This window comes from Mirounga leonina, unplaced genomic scaffold, assembly GCF_011800145.1.
Source record: "Mirounga leonina isolate KUSES-001 unplaced genomic scaffold, KU_Mleo_1.0 Mir_166, whole genome shotgun sequence".
NCBI classification, from domain to species: domain Eukaryota; kingdom Metazoa; phylum Chordata; class Mammalia; order Carnivora; family Phocidae; genus Mirounga; species Mirounga leonina.
Window position 1 is genome coordinate 36853608 of NW_023270418.1, and position 11887 is coordinate 36865494.

The window sequence follows — 11887 nt, forward strand, 5'->3', positions numbered from 1 at the left end:
TCCACCTACCCATCCACCCATCGTCCACCCACCCACCCATCCATCCACCCATCCACCCATCCATTCTTCCACCCACTCATCCAGCCAGCCAGTCACCCACCCACCCATCCATCCATCCACCCATCCACCCATCCACCCACCCATCCAACCCCCACCCATCAAACCATCCACCCACCCACCCATCCACCTGCCCATCCAACCATCCAACCATCCATCCATCTATCCATCCACCCACCCACCATCCCTTATACATTGATCCATCTTCTTTTATTCCCTTCAACCCATCCAAATCGTCACCCAACCCTCCATTTATCTGTGTTTATACATGTTCATCATGCATCCTCCTCCCTTCCCTACTCATCTCACCTATTTTATACATCAGTGCACTTAACTATTCATCTAACCTCAATTTCTAAGTAACTTTCTCCATCTTACTTACCAACTCTACCTGTCAGCCATCCATCCATCCTCTGACCCAACACATCAATACATCCATTCATCCTTCAAGCCATCTGCCATCACTTCTGCTCCTCTAGCTAAGCCATGTACATCCATTCATCCTGTACCTGTCTTCACAGTCATCCTTGCTCACTCGCACCCTATTACTCCTTAAGTCATCTCATCCATCCATGCAGTTTATGCACTATTGCTTTTTTTTTTTTTTCTATTTTCCTTCCCTTTTCATCCATCCACATATCCAACTACACTTCTTTGGACTTTGTGGAAGAAGAAAGTGCTTAAGAGAAGGAAATCCTAAGATTTATCCTGGGTGAGGGTGGCCTCTTCCTCAGGAACATCTCTTCATAACCAGAGAATCTTGGAAATGGGTCCAGCTCTGCCCACTGTCTTCCCAGAACTTCCTGGGCTCCAACCTACTCCCTGTATCTTAACATCCCTTCCCAGAGGCTGCGGGGTCTGCCACTTATTCTGTCTATGCATAGCGCCTATTCTTAGGTAACCCCTGTTAATTTGAGATTAGGAACCCCATTCAGAGTAGAGCACGCTTATATCCTCCTTTGTCTAATCATATAACTCTCTGAGACCAACTTCCTCCTTCATCTTATGTATTCATTTATTGATTCCAGCTTTATTGTTATACAATTGACAGGTGACAGTGTGTAAGTCCAATGTGTACAATGTGATGATTTGATACACGTAGATGCTGCAAGATGATTGCAACAGGGGGTTCGTTAGCACATCCGTCACCTCACATAATTATTGTTTTGTAGTTTTTTGGTTGTAGGAACACTTAAGATGTGCTCTCAACAACTTTCAATCAAATAATAGAGTACTGTTGACAATCCTATTTTATTTTAAATAATTTTAGACTTACTGAAAAGTTGCAAAAAGAAATACAAAGAATTCCTGTGTGCCCTTTGCACAGATGTTCCCAGTACTAGCCTTTTCCTTCTCTCTGGCCACTGGCCTCACCTCCTCCCTCTGGCCTCAGGTTCGGGACAAGAAGCTTCTCAATGATCTGAATGGAGCGGTGGAAGACGCCAAGACAGCCCGGCTGTTTAACATCACCAGCTCTGCGCTGGCAGCATCCTGCATCATCCTTGTCCTCATCTTCCTGCGGTACCCGCTCACCGACTACTAAGGCCCCACCGGGCACGGCTGGCCGTGGAGACAAGGCACTGAAACATGTTCGTTTTCACGCCTGATGTGACTCAGGATGCTGTGTGGTTGGGGCAGAGCAGGGCCCTGGAGCCCCCCTGAAGCTGTGACCTGGGCAGAGAGGCCGTCAGAAGCTCCGTACAATGTGGGGCAGCGAGCTTCGGGCTGGCCCACCCTCTCTGCCTCCTGAGCCTCTCCACCTCTGCCTGTTTCTGGGGTCTGTGGGCGTCTCCTTGTGCTGCTGCACCCTGGCTTCCGCTGGCTGCCCTCCCTGCCCTCCTGTGCCCCCCCAGGCTCCTGGGGCCCCTCTGACCCGATACCCAGCAAGAAGGGCTTCTGTGGGAGCTTCCCAGTTTGGGAGTGCTGCCAGCATCTGGGGACTCACTCTGTCTTCCCTGACCCCACCTCCTCCAAGCTGTGACCCTGCTCAGAGCTCTTGTATCTGTGAACTTTCAATAAAATACCTGTCTGGCTCCAGCCCAGCCTCTTCCCACGGCCGAGCAGGGCATGGGGGGAACTTGGTGGCTTTGGGAACCCCACTCTGGCACTGCCCGGTGGTCCAGGCCCCCAGGGCTGACTCTGCCGGGAAGGTTTACTCTGTGACCTGGCAGTCTTCTGCCCACGATGCAAGGGGACGGAGCGGGGCTTTGGCAGAGGGAGTCCCAAACACAAGCCCCCTGAGGGTTAGGCGGCAAGAACACAGCTGCCCGCCTGGTTGTAAGTTAGAACAAAAAAAACCAGCGCGTCCCCCAGGAGGGGCAGAGCCCTCGTGGCATGGGGTCATGGCTGGTCTGGGACACCAGGCAGCTCAGGTGCAGAGAGGGAGGGAGGAAGGCCTGCAAATTTTACCCCCAGGCCCAGGGGCATGCTCAGCAGGGGAGGGACCAGGTGTGCTTCATGGTTTTTGAGGATGGTGCTGTTCGGAGCGTCAGGACCCCTTGGAGGGGACAGGGTGGGGCACAGACTGCAAGAAGTGGGAACCATGGCGTGTGGGCTGGGGCTGGGGCAGCTAAGGAGGGCATTCACCGTGTCTCAGGGGCAAGGTTGATGGAATCTGGGGACAGACTGGGTGTGCAGGTGAGGCGGGCATGGAGGAGCCAGCGGGGATCCCTGCATGTCCAACTTGGCCAGGGCTGTGTGCTAATGTGGGGACCCCGGGAGGAACCCTGTGGGAGCAGAAGAGCCCTCTGGGCTGACACTGTGGGTTTGGAGCCTCTGCGGGGGACCCGGGCAGCCTGAGCAGTGACAGCCTGCGCGGAGCCCAAGGAGCACCACCGCTTCCGGGACGGCTGGCAGGAAGACAGCCATCCCCGTAGGAAAGCCGGGAGTGTGGCGGGCCAAGGACGGAGAGGCCAGAGGTGCCCACTGGGTTTAGGGGCCTGCAGGGGAGGAAGGAGGCAAGGAAGGGTCAGAGAGCTGTGCTTGGAGGGATGGGGACGTAGCAGCAAGTGGCCATGATGGGAGAAGAGAGGCCGCGTGAGGTGTTTCGGGTCTTTTCTGGGCAAATGAACCGGGTGGGGGTGGGGCACTGTGCCCTCGGTCTCTGGGGCGGTGCAAGGGTCAGCTGAGGGCATGCGTCCAGGGGCTCCGTGGCTTTCCCACGAGGTGCCCTTCTGTGGCAGACCCACCAGAAGGAACGCGCCAACAGGGCTGGAGAGCAGGACACGAGGCTGGGCATCTGGTGAGGACGGGAAGGCGCTGGACAATCCCCAAAAGGCTGGGCTGCTGGGGCTTGAATCCTGGTGGGTCCAAGGTTCCGTGTGCAGAGTCATGCTGAGCGGGGAGGCAGGTGTTTCTGTGGGAGCAGCGGATCCGGTCTGGAGACATGTTTCCCAGGTGAGAGTGTTAAGGGGGAGGTTGGCAGGTGCCTGGGTGCGTGAGCAGGACTCCAGCCCCCGGCCTGACCCAGAAGCCCAGGAGAAGGGGGTGAGGAGAGAAAGAATACCATGGCATGACCCCTGACCCCTAGGCAGTGGCAGGGTGCGGGGGGGTGGGGGTGGGGGGAGCTGGGACCCCTGCAGGTTGCACGCCACCCCGTGGAGGGAGCAGGGAGCCTTCCAGATGGCCCCCAGGAGGGTGGCTGGTGGGGCGCTGGAGGGCAGGGAGCATCTGGGGCCAGCTTGGTCCTGCATGCTTCCAGAGCCTCCAAGATCATACCAGGTGGGTTCCCATCACTGCCCAGCAGCCTTCTGGAGGAGGCAGGGTCAGAATGTTATGTGGAGGGCATCTGGGAGCTGGGGACTGGGTGAACCTAGGCCCTACCGTAATGTCCACGTGGCTTTATTATGCCTGGCGGGGCCGGGAACGTAGAGGCAAAATGTTTTCTTCGCTCTTTTTCCTTAAGCCTTTGCAGCCAGCAGCTGGCTGAGCCCCTGGGACAGGTACCCGGAGGAAAAACATCCCCAGGAAGGAGGCCTTGGCCGGGCTCTTCCCTGGAACATGCCCCGCCCAGCTGAGGCTTTGGGGCTCTTGTTCAAAAATGGCCCAGTGGCCTTGCAGGCAGCAAAGGCACCCTAGCCTACAGATATTTGTGTCCTTCCTGGGCAGTGCGGGGCCACACCCCAGAGGTGCCATCTCCCCCACCCTTGGGCTCAGGAGAGAGGCTGGCGCTCGCTGGGCGGGGAGTCTGTGGTGGTGTCAGGTGCACCCCTCACCCCAGCAGGCAGGCGGCATCGGGGTCTGGCCTTGGTCTCTGGCCTCCAGGTCTGTGTCTTTGTCCCTTGGGGCTCCTCCCTGACCTTCCGGCAACTCCCCTCCTTGCTTTCATTTGGTTTTGCACTATGTCGGGCAGGCACTTGCCACTCAGTAAATACTTGTAGGAACAAAGGAGCCAGTCACCTCGGCTCACTCTCTTCCTGTCCTTCTCCATGTGCCCCTAGTTTCTGCATCTGCAGGGGCAGCTTTCTCTGCCCTCCCCCTCCCCCATGCTGCCCCGATTGGCCCCCCACTGCCCTCGTGACCTCCAGCCCACTGTCCAGCTTCAAAGGATCGAGACCCAGTGGCTGAATGGAAAATGGGTCTAAAGGCCGAGACTGGCTGTATGCACATGTGTGAGCACGTGTGTGAGTGTGTGCGCTCATGTGGGCATCTGTGCCCGTGTGAGCCCGTGTGTGCCCGTGTGTGTGCATGTGCCCATGTATGTGCGTGTGAATCCGTGTGTGTGCTCGTGTGTGTGCTCATGTGGGCCTGTGTGGGTCCGCGGTGCACCCACGTGTGCCCGTGTGAGCCCGTGTGAGCCCGCCTGTGTGCCCGCGTGTGTTGAGGAGGGCTGCTGTGCAGTTCACCCCCAGCCCCTCCCCTTGGCCACAGTGGCCCAGAATTCTCCAGCCTGACCCTGTTCTCCAGACACTGAAACCACAGAGTGGTCTTTCTCCATGACGTGCTCTCAGCTCCCCTCCTGCTCCCACAGAATAGAGACCACTGGCTCAGATGGGGGGCACAGGGGTGGGCAGTGCCTGACCGTGACAAGCCGCGGGGCCCAGGTAGATGGGCAGGTCCGCGGGGAGGCTGCTCTGAGGCAGGAGAGACCCCGACCCGCCCTGTAGGCACCTGCCGGGCCGCAGACACCAGCGGGCGGGGCCCGGGGCTGGTTGGAAGGACAGAAGCGCTGCAGCCTGGAGCCCAGCAGAGGGGTGTGAAGGGCAGCAGGGGAGGGCAGCGGTGCAGGAATGGCAGCTCCTGGGCATCTCGTCCTCCCTCCCTTTCAGCCGTCCTGGGGGAGGTGGCGGGGTGGGGGGCTCCCGGGGCTTCAGGCTGTGCTCCCCGACCCTCGTGACATGAGCATCTTTCCGTATGCTTCCTGCCACCTGCCTGTTCTCTTGCTAAATGCCTGTTCTATTCGCTTGAGCACGTCCTTTCTCCCAGGCTGTGGATTTCTTCGGGGAGCCCCGGTCACTCTGTCTACATCTTGTCTCGCCCCTCGACGGCCCTGCTCGGAGGCTCTTGGAGGGCTCTCTCCCTAGCATCTTCTAATAAAGAGAAATGTCTGATTTCAATACGGTCACAATTAACAACACCTTCCATTAGGTGAGGGCCTTTCTCCCAAGACACAAAAAGAAGCGAATGTAGAGAAAAACACCCGGACATTTGCCAAATCAGGGCACACGGGGGTGACGCCAGGGTGCTGAGGAGGTTCTATTTCTTGACGCCCGTGGTGGTTACGTGTTTGTTTTATAAAAGTCGTTAAGTTGTGTGGTCGTGCTTTATGTAGTTGCAGGCACGACATGCACGCGTTTCTACAAATATATTCATGAGTGCTGTCAATGGGAAATACCTCAAGCGTGTGTTAGTATATATTTTCATATACGTATGAAAACAAATTCATAAATGTGCACAGCTTTGCTTGGACTCAAGTGATTTCCGTAGGGAAGTTGTCCTTATATTTATTCATAAACAAGCACAATGCATGGAAGAGAATGTCTCTGGAAGAAACCACACGGACAAGACTGAGGTGTGAGGGGGGCGCTGGGGTGGAGCCGAGAAGGTTTGTGGGGAGCAGGCAGGTGCACGGGGCAGGGGCTGCGGGCATGACGGGAGGCTGGATACAGACAGGGGGTTTGGTCAAATACTACATGCGGTAAGGCTGATGGGAGTTGGTGAGAAAAGTGTCGAGGGACAGCAGAGCCACAGTGCTGGGTGGGATTGGGGAACCCGGACACCCCAGCCCTCCCCACGGGGCGGGGCGGCAAAACACTCCGAAAGTAACAAGCTAGCCGGCGCCCAGATCCTGGCTCTTAAGGTCGCTGGTCCCTGCAGGGACCGGGCATCCCTGGGATCAGCGGGCAGCGGGCAACGCCTGGGCTGGGACCGGGCCGGATGAGATGACCAGGAAGCAAAGACCTGAGGAGGCATGAGCCCCACTCTGGCCAAATCAGGCACGACTGAGCCTCAGAGTCCATCATGTTAGTAAAGGTTACAGTCCACGAATACAATAGGAAACCCAGAGTCCACCTGGATGCTCGGGGAGCACGGGGTCTGTAGTTTGCAAGAGCATCCTGGGAGCAATCATAATCACAAAGGGAGCACGGAGCCCCAGCAGGCCATACGTCAGGGGTGCCCACCACCCCTCCTGGCTGGCTTCCGTCTTCTGTCGCTTTTCTTCTTTTTTTAAAGATTTTATTTATTTGACAGAGAAAGACAGCGAGAGCAGGAACACAAGCAGGGGGAATGGGAGAGGGAGAAGCAGGCTTCCCGCTGAGCAGGGAGCCCGATGTGGGGCTCGATCCCAGGACCCCGGGATCATGACCTGAGCCGAAGGCAGACGCTTAACGACTGAGCCACCCAGGCGCCCATTCTGTCGCTTTTCTAAAGCAGTTCCCGGGACTCCAGGAAACCGTGCTCTTGCTGCTTACCAGCTCCTGTGATGAAAGGACACGACAGGGGACGCGGACCAGCCTTCCAGATGGAGGACACGCACAGACCCAGGTGTGTGGGAAGGGCATGGAGCTCCCTCTCCCCAAACCTCCAGGTGTTCCCCAACCTGGACGCTCGCCAGACCCCACATTTCTGGATGTTTCGGAGGCTCCTCCACGTAGGCATGATGGATCATTAACTCGCAGGAGGAGGGGGTGGGCTGAGAGTGGCAAGCTTCCAATCAGGTCTCGTCTTCCTGATGACCAGCCCTCCCAGGACCCCCCACACCCACCCCGAGTCACATCTGGAGAGCAAAAGATGCTTCTGTCACCCAGGAAATTCTTAGCGATTCAGGAGCTCAGGGTCAGGACCCGGAGTCAAAGACCAAATATTGGAACAGAAGATGCTCCTAGAGCTCTCCTTACTGGAGGCTGCGTGGGGAGCCGGGACCAGGGACCCACGTGGATGGTGGCTGGGATCTCACGCGGCCCAGGATCACAAAAGCAAGCACCACACAAGCCCACACCGAACGATAATCCAAACAGAACCGTCCCGCCACCTGCAGAAGCCTCGGGGCCACGGGAGTCACGGGAAGACGGGGGACCGCCGCAGACCACGGTGCACCGGTCACTGCAGACACTCCGTGGCCGGCCTTCCACGCACCTGCACTACCTTTCCATAAACCCATGTGATTATGTCCCCTCACGTCTCATTCATAAGTTTTTCTGGTATGATTAATGCTTTTGCTACTAGGATTCGCATCCTCCTGACGCTTCTCACAATGTTCATGGCTCCCTCCAAGGTTTCGAGACCTGCCCTTGGTGGTTGCTTCACGGGCGGTCCCTGCCACCTAGCAGGTGTCCCCTCCTGCAGGAGACCATCTCCGAGCTGCACCAGCACCACGGAACCAAAATTACCATAGCTTTATCGTGCGTCCAAACACCTACTGGAGCTCCCATAGTGGTCTTCTCCAGAACTTCTTGACTATTCTACTTTTGATATTCATTGAATTGTAGAATCAACTTATCAAGCAGGGGAAAAAAAACCCTGCTGGGATTCTGATTAAGTCTATAGGTACATTTGGGAGGAATTTACATTTTTATACCACTGGGTTTTTCAAATCTGTAAGCGTGCCATAAAGTTTCATTTATTTAAGCCCTTAAAAAAAAAAGATTTATTTATTTAATTATTTGAGAGAGAAAGGTGGAGAGGGGCAGAGGGAGAGAGAGAATCTCAAGCAGACTCTGAGCTGAGCACAGAGCCCGATACAGGGCTCGATCCCACGACCCTGAGATCATGATCTGAGCCGAAACCAAGAGTTGGACACTTAACCAACTGAGTTAAGTGACCAGCCCTCCCAGGAGCCCCCCACCAAACCCGAGCCACCCAGGCGCCCCTTTTCAAGCCCTTTTAAAGCTCTCCCCAAAATGTTCTGCAGTTTTCTGCGTAGAGGTCTTACACAGGATTTGTCAGATTTATTTCCAGATATTTGATTTCTATGCTATTGTAAATGTTAAGGTGTGAAATATTCTCTTTCCCAAGCGTCTGCTGCTGATGTGAAGAAATGCATTTGACTTCTAAGGTGCGATCCTGTATTTTGGCATCCTTACTAAGAGGATTTTTATTTTCATGATATTTTTTGTAACTTCTGCATTTCCCACATATCCAACCCCAGCGTCTGTTCCTCTGCAAACTTACAGTCCCGCTGTTCCTTTCTAATCCACAGATGCTGTATTTGTTTTCCTTAATTCTCTAGGACTTCAGTTACACTGTGAAAGAGAGGTCATCCTTCCCTCACAGAGGAATCTCTCCAGGCTGTACGATTTGGGATGACATTTGCTCTAGGTATTTGTAGGCATCCGTTACTAGCTTAAGGAACTTCCCTGTTATTCATAATATGCTAATATTGACATTTGTGATGCAATGGCACAGACAGGAGAAACTTTGCAAATTCTGCCAAAGCAGGGCCTACAAATGAGAGAGCTGACAGGAACACAGATTTGGGGGCAGACGGACCTCTGTGACCGGAGCCGACGGCGAGCACCAGCCCCCCCCGTCCCCACAGGGTAGGCGGCCAGCGCCCCCCAGCCTGTGCCCCTCTGCACACCTGCCACGCTTATTTCTCCCAGTCCTTAAGGGCGTTCACTCCGGATTCCACCCAGTTTAATCACCCGATCCAAAACGGAGACATTCCCAGACTTCTCGAGCACAAGCGGAGTGTCTTCACCGCTTCCTGATCTGCGTCTCGGCTTCTCCGGGTCTGGGTCCACTACCGGGCGGCGAGGGTGCCCGCCACCCGGGACAGCAGCTGCAACTGGGTGTCTTCTGCCCCAGACTCCCGGCGCTGCCCCCACGGTCTTCACGGCTCCCAAGCCTTCCTCCTTCGTCGTGACAATGCTAAGCTCAATTATTTAACATCATTAATACGCTGAGGGAAAACGTGTCTCCATAATCACGGTCCTTGAGCCAGACCGATAGCTCTTTATTTACCCGTTGCTTTGGGCTAATTCGCATTTTGTGAACAATTTTGTTAAACTAATACCGAATACGATTGAATAATTTTCTGTGCCTTTTGATTTGATTATGTGACTTTCCTTTTTTATTTTTATTTTATTTATTTATTTATTTTTAAGATTTTATTTATTTATTCATGATAGACAGAGAGAGAGAGAGAGAGAAACAGAGGGAGAAGCAGGCTCCCAAGGAGCAGGGAGCCCGATGCGGGACTCGATCCCAGGACCCTGGGATCATGACCTGAGCTGAAGGCAGACGCTTAACCATCTGAGCCACCCAGGCGCCCGTGACTTTCCTTTTTTAATAAGTTCGTTTGCAGATTACATCATTTGATCCCCCCCCAATATTAGAACAAACTTGCACACCTGAAATAAATCTAAAATGTTCATTTCGTAGTACTATTTTAAAACACTGCTATGTTGGTCGTGATTTTTCTTTTTTGCATCTGTGTTCAGGAGTGTGATTGACTCGCCGTTTTCCTTCCTCACACCGTCCTTGTCAGTCCTGGGAGTCAAGACGATGCTAGTCTTGACTTATTTCAAGGGGTTTTATTTGCATTTTATATTTGGTGAATTAGCCGGTGAAGCCACGGGGCCCTAAGTTTTCTTCGTAAGGAGGTTGTTTTTTTTTTTTTTAAAGATTTTTTATTTATTCATGAGAGACAGAGAGAGAAGCAGAGGGAGAAGCAGGCTCCCAAGGAGCAGAGAGCCCAATGAGGGACTCGATCCCAGGACCCGGGACCATGACCCGAACTGAAGGCAGACGCTTAACTGTCTGAGCCACCCAGGTGCCCTGTTCGTAGGGAGGTTTTGATTTTAGTTTCAGTCCCTTTAATAGTTAGTGTTTTATTTCCCATTTACTTGTTCCTGCCTCCGGTCGCTCGCAGTAAATACCTAACTCATTCATTTTCATGTTGTCTCATTTTCGAATAGACGCTGGCCACTGTCTAGTCTAGGACTCTGCCCCATAAAGGCTACTGACCATTCCTGCTTCCTTTAATACAACCATTTCTGTTTTATTCCTCACGGGGGCTTCCTCACCCTCCAATACGTTAAAAAAATAAATATAAGAAGTGACACTTCATCGTTATGGTTTCAGACAGAGATGCGTGTTCCTCACTCAGCACGACCGCGGGGGTCAGAGAGTGTGATGTCATATGATGTGAACTGTGTGCCTCGTGCGGAGCCCAGCGTGGCTGCCACAGGCGGGGGTGGGGGGCTGAACCGCAGATGGAGGGAGCCGTGCAGGGCGTGAAGGGGTAAAACGGACCGACGACAGTCACTTCCAACTGCTTTCATTGTTCGATGGAACCAAGTTTCTGTTTGTTAAAGCAGTTTTGATATTTGGGGACGTGATGAAGACGTTGAAATTTTTCACATTAAAGTCAATGGACCTATGACTTTGTCTTCTGGCTTGTCACCAGCGGCAGGGTTTTCGCGGAAAAGTCAAGTCATCTCGGGGTCGGGCATGCTCGCGTTCAAGCCGTGCATGTTTTGTGGCTCTTGTGAATTCATATCACTGTCCGTCTTTGACGACGTGTTTTCATTAAATGTGATGGGAGCATTCGACTAGTGACATCATTAGCTGCAGCTGCAATACGTCCCGAATGGCACTGTATGTTCGCCCACCCCAGCCGACCCATACCAGGGAATGTTCTAGTTCAATGTTCTCCTGGAGTTGAGCGTAAGTGCGTTGTGGGCAGAGAATATTCTCTATGTGATTTCAGTCTTCCCAAATGTTTCAGCACTTCACTGTCGATCTTCTGTTACTCTGTCAAAATGTCCTTCAAAACAATACATCTTTCCAGCATTGCAGCTGGGCTTTTTGCACGACCTGCAGGTAAAATTTCGGTCTTCAGCAGCTTACTGGCTTTGCAAAGTGGGAAGCGGTAGGTCAGAGGTTCCTGTGCCCCGAGGCCTCACCCACATTGGCCCTGAAGCCACCAAGGGGCTGGCGAGGCAGGCTCCTTCCCGGACCATCCCCCTCTGCCGAAAGACAGCGACTCGCTCGGCCCCTGCGCCTCTGCAGCCCGGTCTCGCATGCGCTCTTCCCTCCCCCTCGTTCAGGGTCAGGTGCGCACCCGGCCCAGGGTTCCTTCCCACCTTCTCTCTCACACACGTTTCCCCAGGGAAGTCTTCTAGTGGGATCCCTAGACTGAGACCCGCAGGAGTGGCACCCAGAGGATCTGAGGGGACAGGGGCAGGAGTGGGGGCTGGCGACTGAGGCGTCCCCATTCTGGTAGTCGGATGGGGCACGGATAGCGCTGGGAACACGCTGGAGACCCTGTTGTTAAAGGTTTCAGTGGTGACAATGGGCAGATAGTCCCAGTGGAGGAGAGCCCAGGGCAGGTGGGACGACGCAGGTGTTTGGGGAGCTCAGGGGGACAGGGCCCCCAGAGACAGCA

The 11887-nt window shown here is 54.3% G+C and overlaps 1 protein-coding gene across 1 annotated transcript in view; it reads left to right on the plus strand.

Moving 5' to 3' along the window:
• IFITM10 (interferon induced transmembrane protein 10) overlaps positions 1–2094 on the plus strand; it is a 6717-nt gene extending 4623 nt beyond the window's left edge. Inside the window, exon 2 of the mRNA XM_035012406.1 lies at positions 1451–2094. Within this exon, the coding sequence (XP_034868297.1) occupies positions 1451–1600 (150 nt within the window). The 3' untranslated portion in view covers positions 1601–2094. The remainder of the gene's footprint in view (positions 1–1450) is intronic.
• Positions 2095–11887: the final 9793 nt, after the last annotated feature.